This window comes from Blennius ocellaris (genome assembly GCF_963422515.1).
Source record: "Blennius ocellaris genome assembly, contig: SCAFFOLD_320, whole genome shotgun sequence".
Classification (NCBI taxonomy): Eukaryota; Metazoa; Chordata; class Actinopteri; order Blenniiformes; family Blenniidae; genus Blennius; species Blennius ocellaris.
The window spans coordinates 193-20,637 of record NW_027661981.1 but is presented as its reverse complement, the minus strand read 5'-3'; the positions used below and the strand labels follow the sequence as shown (position 1 = coordinate 20,637).

The 20,445-nt window shown below is 48.7% G+C and overlaps 4 protein-coding genes across 5 annotated transcripts; 2 read left to right on the top strand and 2 right to left on the bottom strand.

The window, feature by feature from the left end:
* The first annotated feature begins 91 nt into the window (after positions 1 to 91).
* LOC308148467 (FUN14 domain-containing protein 1) lies at positions 92 to 2,565 on the top strand. Of its 2 annotated transcripts, none has more exons than XM_080521931.1 (5): positions 92 to 218; positions 1,341 to 1,512; positions 1,586 to 1,661; positions 1,759 to 1,887; positions 2,042 to 2,565. In XM_080521931.1, the coding sequence occupies exons 1-5, from the start codon at positions 194 to 196 to the stop codon at positions 2,117 to 2,119; spliced, it is 480 nt and encodes a 159-aa protein (XP_080378057.1). In that variant the 5' UTR covers positions 92 to 193; the 3' UTR covers positions 2,120 to 2,565. The 2 variants fall into 2 exon arrangements, with proteins under 2 accessions (XP_080378057.1, XP_080378056.1); XM_080521930.1 differs by having other exon boundaries at positions 1,759 to 1,893.
* Positions 2,566 to 2,785: 220 nt separating this feature from the next.
* Positions 2,786 to 5,421, bottom strand: cenpl (centromere protein L; the record flags this gene model as incomplete). Its single annotated transcript, XM_080521928.1, has 5 exons — positions 2,786 to 2,990; positions 3,174 to 3,731; positions 3,998 to 4,255; positions 4,331 to 4,505; positions 5,402 to 5,421. The coding sequence occupies 5 exons, from the start codon at positions 5,419 to 5,421 to the stop codon at positions 2,916 to 2,918; spliced, it is 1,086 nt and encodes a 361-aa protein (XP_080378054.1). The 3' UTR covers positions 2,786 to 2,915.
* Positions 5,422 to 8,050: 2,629 nt separating this feature from the next.
* On the top strand, positions 8,051 to 18,688 carry LOC308148464 (peripheral plasma membrane protein CASK-like; the record flags this gene model as incomplete). Its single annotated transcript, XM_080521927.1, has 6 exons — positions 8,051 to 8,884; positions 15,395 to 15,507; positions 17,474 to 17,579; positions 18,349 to 18,426; positions 18,510 to 18,582; positions 18,680 to 18,688. The coding sequence occupies exons 1-6, from the start codon at positions 8,820 to 8,822 to the stop codon at positions 18,686 to 18,688; spliced, it is 444 nt and encodes a 147-aa protein (XP_080378053.1). The 5' UTR covers positions 8,051 to 8,819.
* A 441-nt stretch (positions 18,689 to 19,129) lies between these two features.
* Positions 19,130 to 20,225, bottom strand: LOC308148468 (putative G-protein coupled receptor 34; the record flags this gene model as incomplete). The annotated part of the gene is given in 4 exon segments (XM_080521932.1): positions 19,130 to 19,270; positions 19,272 to 19,406; positions 19,408 to 19,536; positions 19,539 to 20,225. Coding segments are annotated over 4 exon segments (1,092 nt in total).
* Positions 20,226 to 20,445: the final 220 nt, after the last annotated feature.

Here is a 20,445-nt window from a genome sequence, read left to right as displayed (position 1 = left end):
CGTCACATGGAGAGAAAAACGAGCTCGTAACGCCCCTGTGGTAAACTTGCTTAATTTGCTGAGGCTAATCAACTGAGATGAGAGCTTTAAAAAAAAAAAAATATATATATATATACCTGACGTGGCATTGCGTCACAGAGAGGGCGGGACTTAGTATTGTCAACATCCTGGTGACATAACGAGCTTCTCCAAAATGGCGACGGCGGACCAGAGAGAAGGTTGGTTGTTTTGTTTGTTGGAAATACAGACCTTAAAAACCACACAAAGTGTGCTGTTTCAACCTTTATTTTTACACGAGAGGTAATAAACTCGGGTTATGACTCATGTCATATGAAGAGGTTAATCTCAGTGTGCAGCGATGTCACGGTGGGAGACATTAGACGCTCGCAGGCTAATATTAGTGTCATAATTCATTTAAATTGAATAAACATCCTTCAGAGGCTCTAATGTGTTTTTAATACTTTTTTAGCCACTCAGTTGTTTTTAGCAGCATCAATCCTATTAATTGGTACTATTTACTGCTGGGACTTTGACGGCCCACTATAGTATATATACATTTTGAATGCTCCTTCAAACTTAAGACACCTGCACAAATATCACATTAAAGATACAGTCTACCATCTTCAAAACATCAGTTATTATTAACCATATGCAGGATGCTGTCAATCCATGTGACTGTGACAGCCTACTGTAGTTTGTCACACAATAACTTTTTCTTAATTTTCTATACAACTTAATCCTGTGCAGGGTCACAGACTGGTGGTGTCAATCTCAGTTCACAGTGGGTGAAGGCAGGTTACACCCTGGATGGGTCTCCAGTCCCTCACAGGGCCGACGGACAAACAGACACACTCCCAGTCACATAAGGGCAAATTATGACCACCAATCCACCTCGCATGAATGTTTTTGGACTGAGAGGAAACCAGATTATCTGGAGGAAACTCAAGAATACACACAGAAAACATGCAAACATTTTGAAGTCACTCACTGCGAGGCAAGAGTCACTGACTCATGTGACTTCTTACCTTCCTTAATCACATAAATGCTGCAGGTTTTGGCCTTTCCCATGCCGTCAGGTCCTCCTGTGATCCTTAGCACCAAGCGGTGGTCAAGTTTGTCACCCAAATAGTATTTTCTAATTTTGATAATGCCATAAACAGTGTTAGGTTTTCTCCTGGCGCTTTAGTTAAGCAGCCTTCATTAAAATAAAAAAATGCCTCTTGGAAGGTACCAGAGCTCACAGGGAGGGCTGTGACTTTCCACTTGCACAAAAACCCTTAATTTGCTCTCAATCTGGAGGAGGTGATGTGTTGACTAACTGGCTGCGTGTCGCTGTAAAGACGCCGGTCCGGACGACCCGGAGAGCGAGGACGAGGTGTACGAGGTGGTGGACCTGACGGAGTACACCCGCAGGCACCAGTGGTGGAGCCGCGTGTTCGGGAGCAACTCCGGCCCCATCGCAGAGAAATACTCGGTGGCCACGCAGATCATGATGGGAGGAGTGACGGGATGGTAAGAGAGGCGGACGGAGCGGTGAATCAATCCAGTCAAACAGCCGTTTAGAGCAGATTCCCTCTCATTCCAGGTGTGCTGGTTACATCTTCCAGAGAGTGGGCAAGCTCGCTGCGACTGCTGTAGGCGGAGGCTTCCTTCTCCTGCAGGTATTCACACACACACACACACACACATATAACTAGATTTGCGAATTATGATCTTGCTTCTATTAATCTTTAATCTTGTTTTTTTGGAATACGTCAGATTGCCAATCACAGTGGCTATGTGCAGGTGGACTGGAAGAAGGTAGAGAAGGATGTGAACAAAGCCAAGAAGCACCTGAAAAAGAAAGCCAACAAAGCTGCTCCAGAGATCAACACTTTCATTGAGGAGGTAAAGGTATCTGGACCTGAGCTTGCTTTCTTTCATGCTTTTTGCTCGTTTGCGTTTGAGAAAAGGGCACCGCTCCTCCAGACCAGCAGCGCCCTCTAGTGTCGTGCTTGTGCTGCTACACCCTCCCTGGAGATTAACCTCTTGAAACTTTCAGGCCACAGACTTCATCAAGAGGAACATCGTGCTGTCCAGCGGCTTCGTGGGAGGCTTCTTCCTCGGTCTGGCGTCGTGAATCTGCCTTGCTTCATATACTGTGAACACTTCAGAGAGCACTCCCGCCCTCTCTTCTCCTCCCGGCATGATCCGTTGTGACAGTGGCACTTACACAGGTTCTTCAGCTGTAAATAAATTGCCTTTTGTTTTGTTTGATTTTCTTCCACAGCTGTAAATATGATGTAAACACCGCTGGCAGTTTTGACCATAACTGGTTTACAGGCCATCAGCAAAATGCGTACTGTATCTTTAAAAGTTGTAACACTGAACAAGGTGAAATAAGATTCTAAGAGTATTCAACAAAAAACTCAGCTGCTTTCTTCAGGTAGTATCATTTGCCTTTTTTATTGGTGCAATATAAAATTGTATAAGATGTGACCCTCATTCTTTGTATTTGATATTACTTTTTGCTGTATGGGTTTGGTTTGTGTCATTCAATAATAAAGCTGCCTGATTTTCTTCTAATTTTGTGAAATTTGATGGAGTTTTTCCAATAATGGGAAATTATACCAAACCAATGCATACTTTTGTGCTTTTATTTACAATAATAATGTAAAAGGTGACGGACAGAAAATATTCACAACGGGCGAAAGGAACTCAGGACATCTTGGTTACCATGGCAACTGGGCCACGATCAGTCTGTGCCATAATTACGGGTACAGGACGTCAAAGAGAAACACCGGAGTCTGACTGGATCCGCAAGATCGGTTTGGTGCATGTGGCTGCTTTTCTCGAACCAAATCTAAAAATTATGAGCAGCTTTAAAAAAAACAAGTCTGGTGTGTGAACAGTTTTCAGTCGGCCTCCGGTGTGTCTCAGATGGGCATTTTGAGCAGGGCGCACTCGGTGAGCAGAGCCAGGGTGGTGATCACATATCTACTGCTGGACATCTGAAATGGGGGGGAAAAAACAACAAAAAACGTTTCAACAATTTGTAATTCCATGTTCTTCCACACAGTGGTGCTGTGAGATCATCTCACTTTCGAAGCTGCAACTTGTATTTGGGCTGTTTAAGTTACTATCTGTGTAAAATGCTTAAATGTGGAGTGGGCATGAGATGTGAGTGTTTGTACCTTGATCCTGCCGTTGAAGCTGGCCGAGCCCAGCGCGGTGGAGACCTGGCTCAGGCTCCCTGCAGACAGGTCCAGCCTGAAGTGTCTGTCGAAGTGGCTCTTCAGTCCGTGCAGGAACCTCGTCACCTCCTCCATGTCGATGCAGTCCTCCGCGCCCTCGGGCGAGGCCTTCCTCACGCTGCTCCACAGGTCCCAGGCGTCCTGCGGGTGCACCGTGAAGGTGACCTGCAGCGGCGGCGTGACCGGGAGAGTCCACGCCATCTTCAAGTGCTGGATGTTGGACTCGGCGTGGCAGTTGGTCCACAGAGCCAGGAGCCACTGCAGCGTGGTGTGGTTGATTTCCAGCGGGCCCAAGCAGCAGTCAAACGTCTGCTGGATCCAGGATTTGACCAGAGAGGTGAGGACATCCGCGCCGCTGCAGCCGAAGAGCGGCAGGCAGGTGAAGTCTTTGGGGAGCGAGCATAAGTACTTGGGGCTGCCGCTGATGCACGTCAGCCAGCCGCTCCAAACCAGCTTCTGTGGCTCATCCGGCCGGGAAAACAGCGGCTTGGAATGGATCTGTGATGGGGGGAGTGAGAGAGAGAGAGAGAACTTTACCTCAGATCGGAAATCCTTAAAGTCCCACTCAAAAGCTGTGACTCTTCACATGATAACAAAATGTCGTGCATTTGTTTTTGTACTTCTCACAAGCTAATCATCCACACTCCTTTTTGAGTTGTTGCCGTGCCTCGTTTATTTTTGATCAGTCCTGAAAACTATCTAAACGTGCTTGTTTGCTTTTAAACAATGACAGTAAAGACAGCTGAATGTGCGACTCTGCCCACCTGTATGAGGACGGTCTCGGGGTCGTCGTTCTCGGCCCCGGCCAGCCCCTGCAGGACGCCGAAGGACACCCAGAAGCTGTTCTGTGTTCCCTCCACCTCCACCGCCAAGCCCCGCTGCTTCTCTGCGGCGATGAACGCCGACAGCTGCCGCGAGTAGCTCTTCAGCTCCGTGTGCCTGAACTGATACAGAGGGGTGACGTAGGACAGCTGCCACCGGGTCTTCACCAGCAGGGCGAGATGCTCCGCGTTCACCTTGTCCTGTGAAAAGAGAGGAGGCCGTCACGCCATGCTTCAGATACTTCGACCTTGAAATCATGGATAGGAGGGACTCACTGTGATGTCTTGAGACTTGGGAGGCCTCCTGCTGGTGTTGAGCCTCCGCGCTGTGAGCGTGGGAGTCAGCCACAGTCTGGATGGAGCGCCTCCTGAGCAGCGGTACGACTGCCTGTAGCTCTTACTCTTGCTCCGCCTCTGGACCAAAACACTCTTTTGGGGAGTCCTCGTCCCACTGGAAGACATAAGCGTTAGACGATCACGTTCATAAATGATTACTGCTTCACGGCAGCAAAGGGGTTTAAAAGAGTGCTCCGTGCATACTCATAACTATAACGTGTTGATGCATCTTTTATACTTTCAATGAAATCCTTTCTTTATAATATTAGTGTTACTTGATTTATTACAAGTATTTCAAATGGACAGGCTTCTCCCACACGATGTTACAAGAAGCATGATTGTGGAAAAAATTATTATTTGCTTTTGAAGAGAAAGTGGAATGTTCAGAATGATTCATAACCTTCTCAATAAATCAATAAAAAAGGCTTTATTGACTTTTAACTCAAACACTTCCTATAATTGCTGACCAGCTTTTTGATGGTGCCCAAGCAGTTTCTCTGCAGACTGTCTGGTATTGTTGCTGTTGAGAATCTTGATATATTGCACTCTTTTCGTGGAGCCATTTACTGTTCCGCGAATAGAAATAACATTGGAATATATATGGGTTCTATGAGAGCATCAAAAGCCCACAGGTACTTTTTAGTGCGAGCATTATTTTGTTTGGAAGAAGAATGAACCAACAGGAAGGTGACAAAGTATGCAACTTTCGTGCCATTAACGTACTGTACAGAATGCAAGACCACAGCCGAATTGAAAAGGAGAGTTTACACGTTCACAAATTACAGCGTACAGTATTAAATACGCTTTGTCATACGGTTAAAGTTAGGTAGAAGTAGGTGATTCCTGAACGAAGTTTGGCTCGACTGGTTGCTAATGCTAACGCAAGCCGGCACTCACAGTCAAGAGGATTTGAAACGCTCTGTTTTGACATATTCGCACAGTTTTCATTGACAAATACGTGAAAGAAAACTCCTCTAAACGGACAAATGACAAGTACAGTTTGTGCTTTACCTTTGTTGAGGACGCTCCATGCTTGGAGGACCGAGCAAAAAGCTTCAGAGCAGAAATTCGAACGGGAGCGTGCGCGGTGAGCGTCAGCCAATCCCAACGCTCCTCTGGCCTTCGTCTTCTTCTCTTGTTATTATTTTTCAAAGAACCAATGCGTTTCCCTACCGCCCCCTACCGAACAGTTTTTCATGTTTTCAACGACATGAATAATGATTTTCTTAACAAATTCAAGAAAAAAATACATAACGACCTGTGTTGTAAATTGCACTCTTTATTATTCGCTTGTAAATGTACCGGTGTTTTTTTCAAGGAATTTATGATAAAAAAATCTTTCCTTTTTGTGGCCACAGAACTCTGTAACTCCTACCTCTACACACGGTTTGCTGTGTTTATGGTTAATTTCACTCTTTGTCTACTTATTCTCGTCACAGTGAAGCTTCTACAAATTAATATTCAATGTTACTTATGTATTGTACTCTGTCTCATTTGATATTTAACTTTACTTTCTATTTATTCTGTGTGTTCTAGTCTGTGTGGAGCAATGCTTTTAAAGAAATGTTCTTGTGGGATTAATGATGTGGTATTTCTAGTCTAGTCTATGAAAATCCACACATTTTTGAAAGGAGAAAAATCCAATTTGAAAATAAATGAATATATATTCATTTAAATATATCTTTTGTCAATTTTACTAATCAGGCCCAAGAAAAAAATAATTGGGGAGAACTATGAGTTTCACACATATTGAGATTTCTCTCAGATGGACAAAAATATAAAAAATTAATAAATAATGATTCATGAAAAACAAAAGCTTGATCAAGGTGTTGGAGAGAAATATGTGCTCCTGTGTTCTAAACACAAAATGTGCGTGTCCAATGTGTATAATCCACAAGCTGCCACTTTCACATAAGACCACCAAAATCTCACCCCCCCCCCCTGTTACCATGGAAACAGTGTTCTTTTTTTTTCTGCTAAATGTGGTGCTGTCCCTCTTCTTTTCCTCCCTTTCCTGCACCATGCTGTTCTCGCTGTATTGATTCGGGTCTCCCATTTTCCTCCGAGTAAAGTATTGTGCATGAGGTTTGTGTGTGTGTGTGTGTGTGTGTGTGTGTGTGTGTGTGTGTGTGTGTGTGTGTGTGTGTGTGTGTGTGTGTGTGTGTGTGAGGTGTGTGTGCATTTATATGTTTTGAATGGAGTGCTGTGCAAAGAGCTGAGAATATGATGACCACATCAGCAGCCAATAGGACTATCGGTAGCTGCTGGTGGGCTTCAGCCAATGGGGGACTCTTTCAGATGAGTCGCAGGGAGACAGGGATGCAGCGCCATGGAAACTGCAAAGGGGTGTGTGTGTGTGTGTGCGTGTGTGTGTGTGCAAGGAGGTGTATGGGGACCCTCAAAGAACAGCGCACTCTAGTGGCACCAGAGAGTGACGTTGATCATGCGCCCACTTACTGTATTTACATTTGTTGATTGTGTTTGCTGGACATCTCCTGTGTGGAGGTCAGACTGCCCTCGTGTGTGACTTTATTTTATTGTTTTCCTCATTGAATAAAAGACATCTGTTGTTCAAAATTGTTGTCAATTCAGTCCTTATGCATCATACAGTAATTTATTTTAGAAACCAGAATGTCGGAAAGCTAGAATACACAAGTAAACGTGCAAAAAAAGTTGGCTGCGGTCATGCAGGGCTGCAATTCATAAGTTAATAATGAGTTGCGATGATTCTTTCATGATTTGCTGTAGTCTTTTGGATGAAATCCACCAATAATTTCTTCTACACTCAGTTGGTGGAAATACCGCAGTAAATCACTAAAGGTCACTTTGAATTGTGCAACTGTTCCTAATAAAGTGAATAAATAAAGGAGATTTAAATAGGAGGCAAAAAAAAAGGAGCAGTGGGAGAAGGGCAGTTCCCGCCATCACCTCTGGAGGACACCACCGACACATCCCCTCGCTTATCTTCCATAACACCTGAGAAACGTCCACCTGCCACCTGCACCTGCAGGGGGGCTCACAGCTGCTTTATGGCACCGTTTTCCTGCAAAAATTACAAATAAAAAGGTGCTTCAGAATAACTAACTGATTGCATAAAATCCTCTAAGACACTGATTAGGGTCAAACCAATAAAGGGTGGAGACATAAAAATTGCACATTATTTCCATGAGGAGCCTCCCTATGGGCCCAGGCCCCGGGGGAGTGTGGGAATAACCCCCCCCCCCCCTGTTTATATCCAGATTGCGTAATCCATTGGTTTATTCACGTGTCTGGCAGTAAATATGCTGGGAATGGGTTATTAATGACTGAGGGGGTAAATGTGGAGGAGAATAAAGTGCATGTTGAAATGATGGAGATAAGAGGAAGGGGCTGACGTAAGGTGATGAGGTTTGGGTGGTCGACGCCTGCGCGGGACAACGTTGGATGCGACCGTTTGAGGGGATTAGGAAACTGCGCCTAAATCGAGCCCCCGTCGAACGCCATTTTGGATCTACGAGCGCTTGGATTTGGGAAGAGGCGCCCCCACGCTCCTCGCGGCCATTCGGGCTCCGCTCGGCGTCAGTTTCCTGGACGATAGAGGGAGGAGTCTGGCATTTCTGGAAGTCGGAGAAGCAGCCAGTCAAAGCCAGCCAGCATCTGAGCCAGCGTAAGAACCGGAGCGACGGTGGACGAAGGGAATACGAGAGAAAAAAAAAATTACAAGAATCTCCCGAGCGCAGGCGGTGTGTGCGTGTGCATCGGAGCGGCGGCGGACATGTACGTGAAGGTCTTCCAGTGGGGTTCGGGGAGCTGAAGCGCACTGCAGCCCCGGTCGGCGTTCCGTTTTTTCGGTGGGATAAGCCGTCTGTGATACACTGGGTGTGCACGGCGCAATAACGGAGCGAGCCAACCGGTGATTCCGTCGACAGCTAGCTCGCGTTATCCCCCGCTAGCCGACCTTTTTTTTTTTTTTTTTTTTCCTTCTTTTTTTTTTTTTTTCTCCTCTCCCGTTAGCTTTGCGGAGAGAGAGAAGGAGCATCTGTCATCCGTGGATGCTGCTGAGGGACACCCGCCAGCGAGGAGCCGAGCCGAGGCATGCGAAGAGGGGCGAGCGGGGAGCTCTCCACGCCCTGGGCTCTGGTCTGTGGCTGCTCTCGCGCTTAGCTCCGCGGCTAGCCAGCCTGCCAGCGGAGGAGCTGAAGGTGGGGCCGCGGACTGACGGCCAGCTAATGTGGCTAGCCGGGCTAACGAGCCTCTGACATTCCTGCTTGGTTGTGTTATCAAGGAGCGTGTTGTGTGACACAACAGAACCCCCCCCCCCCCCTTCCTCCTCCTCCTCCTCCTCCTCCTCCATCACCCCCCCACCGATCGCCCGAGAAAACACGCCGTCATTGATTCCCTCTGAAGCCGTGTGGGTGGGACGCTTCGAGGAGCATCCTCGGTTACCTGAATGACCATGGCGGACGACGACGTGCTGTTCGAGGATGTCTACGAGTTGTGTGAGGTGATTGGCAAGTAAGTCGTGTGTGTGTGTGTGTGTGTGTGTGTGTGTGTGTGTGTGTGTGTGTGTGTGTGTGTGTGTGTGTGTGTGTGTGTGTGTGTGTGTGTGTGTGTGTGTGTGTGTGTGTGTGTGTGTGTGTGTGTGTGTGTGTGTGTGTGTGTGTGTGTGTGTGTGTGTGTGTGTGTGTGTGTGTGTGTCGCCCATTGTCTGTGTTGTCCTGAGGGTCCGCCACACTCCTGCACTGCTGCAGGGGCCCTGCTGGATCATGTGTCTGGGTGCTGTATTTTAACAGCCTCCATGGTGGGTGAGCTGAGGTCAGTCCAGATGCTGCATTTAACCTCACTAAACATCACTCATCAATATGCTCAGAGGCTGGGATTAGACTTAGATTACTGATAAAGGATCATCTGTGAGACATTAACCCATTTGATTGCAGGTTGCAGGCCCCAGCTTGTCACCCCCCCCCCCCCCCCCCCCTTTAAATGAACTGCATGGCTGGTAAACATGATTTTATTGTAGACCCTCCTTCCATTTGTGAATTGAATGCACTTCTATCTCTGGTGACTGGAGTTATCACTCTGAGCTTAAATACACAAGGACATGTGGACGAATCATCTGGCTCCTCACAGAAAAGCGACTGCAGGCAGGATTTTCCCTCTAATCCCGGCTATTTGACAGTTGCCACACCTGTACAGGCAGACCGCCTCGCCGGGCTTCCGTGGAGGCATAGGACGAGGCGTAGCTTTGCAGAGATCGGCGTCAGACGCACGCTAAGATCCTGAGCTTGGAGGGTTCAAGCTGCCATGAGCATTATGAGCTGCCCCCATTTAGGCCTCAGACGTGGCTCCCTCCCTCCACCCCTCCTGGATGGGAGATGGGAAGGCTTGACAGTCCTGCCGGTCAGTCCCCTCCCCCTTGCCTTGGATTTCTGGGGGTCCATTAAGTTTGTTGTAGGGGAGGAGAAACACTATCCTGACCTGAGGGCTCTCCTGAGGTTGTTCCAGCACTTCTAGCCCAGATGACTGTGACAGAAACACAACACTCCATACATTTGCATTGATTTCCTTCACCGTATTAATTAGCCAGGGATGTGAACAGCAGTGCAAAGGGAAGAAAAATTGTGTGTTCTCAATTGTGCTTGCAGTCATGGACGAGACAGATTGATATTGAACTCCAGCTGCCTGAGCATACCTCCACAGACATAATTCAGGGAATAAATATCTGCAAGCTTTAATATCTTCCGCCTGCAGTCACAAGCAAACAGTGAATGAGTGTGTTAAGCACTTGTGCAGGTCTGATCACACAGCCCAGACAGAGCAGCAGCAGCAGCAGAAGAGGAGGAACATGAGCAAACAGAAGTCTGGGGTCTAATGTAAGCTACGGTAAGGAAGTGCAATGTCGCAGAAAAGCTCCAGAAATCCCCCTCCTCTCAGCTTCCAGCCGGCTCTTTTCACTGAACTGCAGCCGATGGATCAAGTGTGTTGAGTCCCGGTGTCTGGGGATGTGTTGCGGGAAGAAGGTGGTGGGGTGGAGGGGGATCATTTCCCCCTCAGAACCAAGGTGGGAGGAGGAGAGAGGCCTGGGCAGATCAATGGAGACCAGCGGGGTTGGGAATGTGATGGCCTCGAGGCGGAGGATATAAATAATGCCGGCCGACATCGACTGCAGCCTTCTGCCATCTCCTGCTTTGTTTTTAGCCTCTTTGGTTTATGGCCTGAGAGGTAGTGGACAGCTGAAACCTCAAGCTGTTGATAACGGAGCAAAAACACATGAAAAGCCCACTTGCACGTCTCTCTTTCAGAGTGGATCCGCCGTCCCAGCCCCAGTGTGTTTTGTAACAGAAGCCAGATTTATCTCTGCACAAAGTAGATGGAGAAAGGAATGATCACTTGGCTGTTCCCAGAGTTAAATAGATTGATGACAGGATGTCAGTGAAATCTGCCTTCAGGCTTTCATTACTTCACTTCTCCCTTATTTCACTACAATGAAAGCCAGGACGCTCCACACTGCCACACTCTTCCCTTTGATAAACCTGCCACGGTGCGTCTCGGGCCGGGATTTCAAGTGTGCATCATGGAGGGAATTAATGAGTTTGCACGAGTCGCCACAGCGAGTCGTGTCACATTATTGGATGATCTTGACGCCGTTGTTTACACACGCGTCTCCTACTGCCCTTTGACCTCAGCGCCTTTCAAACTTGTACGTAAACCCTTTCATCCAGCCCGCCCCTCCTTCAGGCTTCTATTGTTGCTCCGAGGAGTCTATTATTGTCACTGATCGGCTTGTGCTGGAGCGGAGCAGCCTGGCTGGGTGGGATTGAGCGCACTGGGAACTCCATCGCTGTCCAATAATCATCTCCTCCTAATGTGGACGCTATAAAGAGCCATGTTCAGGGTGATTTCTACAGAAAGACGGTCAGTAAGGTCAAAAAGACAAAGTTTGGTGTGTGTTCCCCCCCTGATAGTTTTCAGTCCAGGCTGGAGTTTGGGGTTCTGTTCAGGCCGCCACATCGGCTGCTCTCCTTTCCGTGGCGCTACCTTCCCCTCGTTGCGTTGGACAGATTAGCTCGTGATTCTCTGCCAGCGCTCAGAGCCGGAGCAAGGAACTGCCAGCCAAGGAAGAACGAGAAGTCAAAGTATTTCAACTCGCACCAAGTCAGACCCCGGCCTGAATCGTGGGGGTGTGTAAGTCGTGTGGCAACAGTCGCGAGCTGCATGTGTTCCGTGTAGTATGGACGGACGCCGGTTGTGCCTGATGCCGACAACTCGTGCTTGGAAATGCTGATTGCTGTCCCCTGCGGTTCCGCTGGCCTCACTTCAATAGAGGGAGATCAGACAGGTCAGACGTCGGCTCGAGTCCTGACTAGATTAACTGTGCTGAAAGATGACACGGGCTATTACACAGGCTCAGGCAGTCGGACCCGGCTCTTTATCGTTTGTGGTGTACGTAGTAAAACGTGCGACGAGCATAATGCGGTAACCACAGGCGTGTTTTTGTAGCCATGGCTGGAGCGTTGACGAGGCCGCCGGATCCATGTCTGCCCGTAATGATTGTGTTTGAATGGGACTGGGCTCGTTGAGAAGCACTACTGGAGTCACAGAGCCGTTCACGTCAGCCCTGGGGTGCTCATTAAGAGTCCAGGATATTGGGATGCACGACTCACTCGAAACCAATGAAGTGATCAGACCTCCGGCTTATTCAGAGACGGATAATTAAATTGCTCGGGCAACATTTCAGATGGCAAATTTCCATTGATTGTTTTGAAGTGCTGGGCAGTTTCACCGATGTGACCTTTAGCGCGCGGATATAAGTTAAAGTGAGGGACTGCTGGAAGGGCAAGGTGCTGCTGTCGATTCATAGGGGTGGTTCATAGTATATGTATAAATATTAACCTCCAAAATGTCAAAGAAGGAAGATTGACAGACAGCAGTATATTAAATGTATATATTTTGATCTACAAATCATTGCTCACAGTAGCTTATCAACCAAATGACGTGTTGAGGATCTGATTGTAGATTATTAGCGACTGGTTCCTACTTTTTACCATCAGTACAGAATCTTATTACTCTGCTTACGATACAGTCTGTCTATCTATATGCATATAATGCAAATGACACATTTCAAATACTTTGAAGAATTGCAGTTGCATTCTGAGGTGCTGGTATGGTTGCTTTGTACCCATACACAAGTTGTGCTCTATTTCTCGACAGCCGTGGAATACCTCATATCTAATTGATTTAACCTGCTGTGACCCATCAGGCTGGAATCTGTGTGAGAAAAGTCTTAAGTGAGGACCTGGTTGAAGCCCCCGAGCTTGGCGATCCTCCACTGGAGTGTCGCTGCACTTCCTGCTGGGATCACTGAAGTGTCACATTACCACGTGTCATCTGGCCGCACCGTTTTGTCCAGGGAGGTTTCAAAGTCGCATCGATAAAATGGAACTTTTCGGCTCAACTCCTGCTTCAATAGTGACACGTGTGTTTCTGAATCCGCAGAAAACAGTCAAACAAGCTCTTACTGTTTTTCCCCCAGCCCTCCCTCTCCATGTACGGTATACGCTGCCTTGCCTTGCCCACACACGGCCGATCAATAGTCGTGAATGGACGGTGTGGAGTTGAGAGGAAGAGGTTTAGGGGAAGAAGAAAAAAAGACTGCATCCTCCTCTGACTTGTGTAGAATAAAAGGATTTTTCTACCAAAAGACTTAAAACCTCCTGAGGCCACCTCTGCTCCCAATTTCAGTTCCAAATGTTAATTTCCCTGCTAATATTCAAAGGCCTGTTTCCCCTCATTTGCATAAGGAGGCGCTGTGGATTACGGCTGCTCAGACGTACAGCGCCGCTGAACTTTGTTGAACTTGTTCAATGGAAAGCTTCGCACCGGAGCTCGGTTCGGGCGCTCGGCCAGATTTACTCAGGACATTTACATACAATGTCACCGTCAATCCAGCCGTTTTGCTATTAAAGGTGCAGCATTTCACAGCTGGGCAGCGCCACTCTTGAGCTTTAGGTGGCAGTAGTGAGACACTTTCGTACTTGGTTTAGTTTCTATGCTCTGCATTCTTTCATGATTGTTTTTTTTCTGTTATCTGACTGTTTAAAAACAAAATACCTTCATATGATCACTGAATCGCAGTAACACTACCCCGAGCTTGAGTCTCTGCTCTTGTTCTACTTTTTATTTCAATTTTCTTGTTTTGCTGATTTTGTTCTTAGATTATCAGCTGTGGTTGTGTTGCGGTCGAGACATAACGTGGAGATCAGTCTTGTGGTGTTGAAGAAATGGACACCTGAGCTTGGACTCCTTGTTGACGTGGTGAAGCGGCGCGCTGAGATGCGCCAAAGGAGCAGCCTGGAAGGATCGCCACTCCGGGCTAGTGTTCGATGACTGCTGCTGTCGGATGTGAGCCATGTGTGGGCGTTTTGTATGAGCCCACTCAGCACAGCTGCGGTGATGTCAGTACGGCATGCGGCCTCTCAGATTCCACACACACACACACCTCTGTAAGTGCGAGGACTCTCAGACATAATTCATACCGGAGACCATCACAATTAAGAATCGAATTGCATCACTGATCTATAAAATGAAACAGCTGGTGAAGCATGAAATGTAAAAACGACACATTTTCGGGGAATTGATTGCTCGGAATTGAAGTTTCCTGATGAGGCTGGAGCCGAATGACTTTCCTGGATGCACGTATAACCTCGGTGGCCGGTCGTCATTCCGCTCGCCGCCGTGGAAGCCGAGCAGCGCCTGCTTCTCCTCGCTGGATAAACACAGCTGCTGCAGCGTGCGAGCCTGGGAGGGCGGAGGTCAGCTCTTCACCGACGGGATTCCCGCGCGCTGTCGAGGCAGGAGACGCTGCCCACGTCTTGTTTGCGCGGGTTAATCATTCCAGCAGATGTGCGAGACGAGCGTGAGAGCGGATCGGCTGCGGCTCCCACACAGACGCCCGGGCTGCGTGGCTGCTCCTGTCACAGCGACTTTGTTCGGCGTGTTATCTCACTAATTCAGTTGCAGCAAACTCCTGCTCGCAGCCACAGGTCCTGCTGGATGTGGGAGCGTAGATTGAGGACCGAGCAGCACGTTTGCAGGAGGATTTCCAACGTGCGACTGTGAGAAACCACAAGATGAGTGTTCGTGTGCGTTTTCTCCAGCGCGGGCCACAGAGATGTCATTACCAGAGGAGCCGATTTAAAGTCTCATCCCAGAATCCATTAATGGGTTTCAGATGGGTGGAGGAAACTCATCGATCTGTCCAGAGTTGGCTGTTCAGGCTCTCATCAAGTCGGGATGAAAAAGCGTTGCTTGTGTGGTTGTTATTGTGATTCTCACGCTGAGGAACCCCCGGCCTCCAACGCCACGGTTCCAAAATATCACCTGTCTCATATTAAGACCCTTTGTCGAAGCTCAAAAAGAAGTAAGATACTGGATTGCCTAACCTTCAATCAAACATGACTGGTGAAAGAAAACTGTAAACATTTTTGGTTGGGCAACATTACGCCTGCATGATGTAAGTTTCCCAATACCACAAAGCTAGTAGCCAATCAGAGGTCAGAGAGAGGACGGATCCAGAGGAACCACGTCCCTCTTTGTCTTGAACAACCGTCTTGCTGGACACGGGTCAAGAAAACAGACTTTATAGCTTCCATATGGCGGCCGCCAGCGTTGCTATTTGAGGAAGCCCAAATTTGCAATATCTGCCACCTTCTTTGGCCAAAAATAAGCGCTGCGGGGCCGGCCTCCTCAGCGAGCGCAGGTCTCTGTAATAAACCTTTCAGTTTGGCTTTACAGCTGTGCCGCGCCACGCTGCTCTGTAATTCCCACTGGCACCAGCGCGGAGGCTACCAAGCGTCGCTAACCACCCACTGTAAATCCACATTATTCCTCCCAAACGCTACCACGTCTTCCCACTGCGGCTTGTGCACGCCGTCATGTGCGTGTAACGGCGAACTCGGTTAAATCCCGAAGAGGCGTGCACATCCAGATAATGTGTGTGTGTGTGTGTGTGTGTGTGTGTTCCAGGGGTCCCTTCAGCGTGGTGCGGCGCTGCATCAACAGGGACACCGGCCAGCAGTTTGCGGTGAAGATCGTGGACGTCGCCAGCTTCACCTCCAGCCCCGGACTCAGCACAGAAGGTGAGGAGCACGACGCCGTTAGTCAGAACGATCTCAAACCAACTTGTGGGCTATTCGTGTAAATCCCACCCACCTGCCTCTCCACGGGAGCCAACGCTGATATTTGGTATTTTCTGCAAAACCCAGCGTGTGTATACGCTTTCCCCGCACATAAATAAATGAGGCGTAATGTCACACGCGCTGCACAGGGCCCAGATGAGTAATACGTTGGAACTGCATGTGTTTGTTGATGTGGCGGTAGCGTTGCATGCCATGTGTCACCATGCAGGTTCGTGTCGTGTTGAAATCCCTAGTTTAGGAGACTTGTGGTTACAACGTTTGATGGAGACGAAGGTTAAGAACAGGCAGGTGTTTGTGGTTGAGGTTTCACTATGCAGAAAATGAATATAGGTCAAATGTGCATTTGTGTACGTGTCTATACCGAACTGACCTACCGGTGGGCGGCCACAGTGTGGCGCTCCGGGGATCTGGCCCCTGGTGGCGGTCCGAGTCCTGTGGGGATCAAACCTGCGACTTCCTGCCTCCGCGAGAATTCTGTCTGACTGAATCGGTATATTTGCACATATCTTTATTTACATGCATGTGTCCATAAACACAGAGCGTATGGGTGTGTGTTGGTGTGTGTTGGTGTGTGTTGGTGTTGGCATCCCCTCCGTGCCATCTGCGACGCCCCAGTCAGACATGAGCTCGGCAGCCAACAACAGCAAGACCAGGAAATGACCCGAAGGAGCAGGAGGAGTAAAAAGAGGAGATCACATCAGTGTTTCCTGAAGCTCCATCTTCAGCCCCGATCATTTTACTGCTGAAAATAGAAGCCGGGTCTTTTCTCTCTCTTTTTTTTTTTAAAACTGGGTTTCTATTTCCTCAGAAACATTTCAAAATACTGCCGTGTTAAGACACCTGTGTGACGCTTATTTACAGTTGATCAAATCACGAGGAAGTATTGCAGTTGTACATTTCTCTAATTAATTGGTTCTTTAAGAAGCAGATCTGAAACCTGAGCGGGATTCATGTCGGAGGCGTACGGACGGAAGGGTTTGGTACCCTGAGAGCTCCGGGCGCTTCCGCAGACACTGGGCAGCATTGTTACGGTTGAAGAGCACAGAGGGATAATGGAGAGGAGAATGGGGGCTCTGTAGTGGGGGTGTGTCCTCTCTCCGCGTTACATAATGACGCGTCTCTGTCACGACACACACACCGAGTGTGTAAATGAGGTTTTTGTGGAGCCGGGAACTCGACAACAGCTCATTATGTCCGTCTGGTTACGGTTGCAGTTTTCAAGGCTCACAGCTTGCATGTTCTTCCTCTGCACGCCCAGGTCGTCTCCGTTTCAGCCAGCTGGTAATTTAAGCCCTCAAAACTCTGTAAAAGCAGCTCCCAAGTTAATCTCTCCCTCCCTCCCTTCCTCCCCATCATCTTCATTTCCTTTAAGCATATATTTATTCTTTTACAGTATCGTTCCTTTTTGTGTAATCCAGCTCTTGCATAAGCACCTGGAACAAAAAGCAATTTTATTTTCCTTGTCAGGGGGTCATTAAAGTGTTGTGGTTGTTTATAAAATGCTGTGGAGCTCCCCCTGGTGGTGGAATAGAAGTGGAACAGGATTAAAACAATTAAATCATGAAAAAATATTAGAATATTTAATCCAGTCAGGTTCTCTTTTTTTTGTTTGTTTTTTTACCACACCACTTATTTATTGCAATTTAATTCTTGGAAATGTAGAATTTTTCCTGTTTCTATGTTGTGACTGAGGAACATTTGCGTTTTATTAAGTTTCTTCGATGGGCAATTAAATTGTTGGTTTAAATGTTCGTTCCCAACAGTCTGAGTCATTTCAAGCGTATCTCTGTGCCACAGTGTCATGCAACGACAGCTTTTCTTGTGCTTTTTGTAAGCACCTTCCACACAAAATCACTGTGGTAAAGTGTGTGATCTGTTCGTCACGTCGTTTCCTCTCTTTCTGCAGATCTGAAGCGAGAGGCCAGCATCTGCCACATGCTGAAGCACCCGCACATCGTGGAGCTGCTGGAGACCTACAGCTCCGACGGCATGCTCTACATGGTTTTTGAATTGTAAGTGCGCTTCAACCAAGCAGGAAGCACCTTTTATTTTTTTTTGTTTTTTTTGTGGTGATACGGTTTGACCACTGGGAAATGGGTTCATACCCAGAGTGATGTTATCTGCCTCTCGCAGATGGCTGCTGTTGCTAATTTCACCAGCATGATAATAAAAAAAAAGCGTGTGATCGTCAAGGCAGGAAGCTTTACTCTTGTACAAAAGCGTGTTGCTCAAAAACAGCTTTGCATTTTTATCAGATATAAATAACTTTACAGGTTTCAACCAATGTTGGTATATTTATCGTAATAGTTACACCCTCTCGCTGAAACAGGAAAGAACTGTTCTGATCTCACTAAATATTTTTAGATACCTTTCACATACTGTATGAGAAAGCTATAGGTCCCAACACAGAACCCTGTGGAACTCCGTGGTGAGCTCTATTCTGAGTGGAATCCATCTGATTGTTTTAAACGATAAATCGCTCAAATTTTGTGCAGGAATTGCAGTTAACCATACTTTCCTTGCACTCCGAACACACGTCTTCTAAAAGGCTTTTTCCAGCTTGAAGTGGTGAGATAATCCGCAGAGACATGGGAGGTAGCAAATATTCACACCGAATGTGAATATTTGCATTTTCAAACTCGCATGCATGCTTTTCCGAGGGATATTGTGTAGATTACCAGTGAAACCGTATCCTCAACGCACAAGCCGAGTTGTGGTTTTAAACTCTACTTTTTTAAAGCGTGTCTTTCATTACAGTCGTGTCTTTTCTTTCCGTCTCAGCATGGACGGAGCAGACCTGTGCTTTGAGATCGTGAAGCGAGCAGATGCCGGGTTCGTGTACAGCGAAGCCGTCGCCAGGTAGGCTGCCGTCCGTGGAACTGCAACTATTAGTCAATAATCTGGAACCGGCGACAAACTGTTGTCCTTTATCGCTCCTGCAGTCACTACATGAGGCAGATTCTGGAGGCGCTCCGGTATTGCCACGACAACAACGTGATTCATCGCGACGTAAAGGTGAGACTCTCGTGGTGACGTTAAAAACAAAAAAATGTCTAAAGACGGGCTTGAGAACTGAAAATGTGTCATTGAATTCTCAAGCCGCCCTTCTCAGCAAATTTAACGCTTGCATGCCTGTAGCAGCCGCATGGATTTATTAGCAGCTCTTACAGGCAGATTACATGCGGGGGGGCGGGATTAGCCGCCCCACACAGGTGACGGACACCAGCAGGCCAGATGGAGCGGTCAGGAGGCAGGACTTTGAGCACATGACCAGCCACAGACGCCAACATTATGTTTACATTATATTCATTCTGCTTCTAGGTTGTTTTTATTTCAAACTCATTTATTCCTTTATTTAAATTTTTTTTAACACTTCTACAAGAGGAATAGAGAGAAATACAAACACTGGTTGATAAAGACACTTATCGATGAAAAGGGAAAAATGACTCAATCTTCTAAAAAGAGGTTTAACGGTGCGCTAAAACTTATCTGTACTGGTAAGAAAAGGTCCAACTTCTGCGACGAGCGTCCACAAATGAATTCACGAAAAGCGGCGTCGGAATCACTGTAGTCCGTCGTGAGCGGCGCCCGCGCGGCGCAGCGTGGAGTTGAGGACGCAGATGCTGGTCCGGGGCGTGAGGCCGGGCTCCGCCAAGCCCATCGGCACAGACGAGCGCCGGAACTCCGCGGTGGAGCTGTTGGAAGGTGGCGTCGGTCAGGAAAGGCAGCCGACTGCCCAGCCGACGGCCGAGCGCCTGCACGGCGGCCTTGCGCACCGAGCCGGACAGCAGGAAGTACATGACGGGATCCAAGCAGCTGTTGAAGGCGGAGAACAGCAAGCATGACCTCGTTGGTGTGATCCACCAGCTGCATGGTGTCGCAGCGCGCCGTCTGGCTGATCTGCGTGAGGATGTAGACGGGGCGGAAGGCGTGGTAGGGCCCGAAGCAGACGGTGAACAGGAAGAGAAGAGCACGAAGAAGGACTTCTTGGCGGTGCGCTGGTACTTGTGCGCGTTGGGCAGGTCGGGCTTGTCCCGCGACGCCCGCAGCAGCTGCGAGGCGATCTTGGAGTAGGAGACCACGAGCGTGACGAAGACGAGCCAGAAGAAGAGCACCAGCACGGCGTTGAAGTACGCCTTGCCCGAGGCGGAGAGCCTCTTCCGGAACTGGAAGCACTTCCCGCCGTCGCCGGAGTCCTCGGCGGTGGCGATCATGGGCACCAGGGCCAGCAGCGACAGGCTCCACAGGGCGCCGCACGCCACCCAGCTCCACGGCCGGCGCCGCCGCCACAGCCTCATCCGCACGCAGCGCGGCGCCCGGCCCCGCCCCTGCAGCCTCAGGTAGCGGTCCAGGCTGATGAGGCCCAGCAGGAGGATGCTGACGTACATGTTCATGTAGAACAGGTTCCCCACCAGCTTGCAGGCCACGGCGCCCAGCGGCCACTTGTTTCCGTTGAGGTGGTAGAAGACCCTGAAGGGCAGGCAGGCCAGCAGCACCAGGTCCGCCACCGCGCAGTTGATGAGGAGCACGCGCACCGAGTTGCGGCTGGAGTGCAGGAAGAGGAAGACCCACAGGGCGAAGAGGTTCCCCACCAGCCCGAAGACGAAGAAGAGCGAGTAGAGCGCCGCCAGCGGCAGGCGCAGCGTCTCCTCGTCCATCTCGCAGCTGTGGTTCGCCGGAGACGCCGGCGAGAGCAAGGACAGGGGGTCGTTGGAGGCGGCGGGCGTGAGCGCGGTCATGATGTCAGAGGTTCGACGGTGTCGCCCGGATCTGAGGAAGAGGAGAAAACCCGGCCAGTCAGCCCCGCGCTTGTGAACCAGTCCAGAGAGTTTGCAGATCTGAAACTGGCAGGTTTAAATGTGGCAACGCAACGCTGGG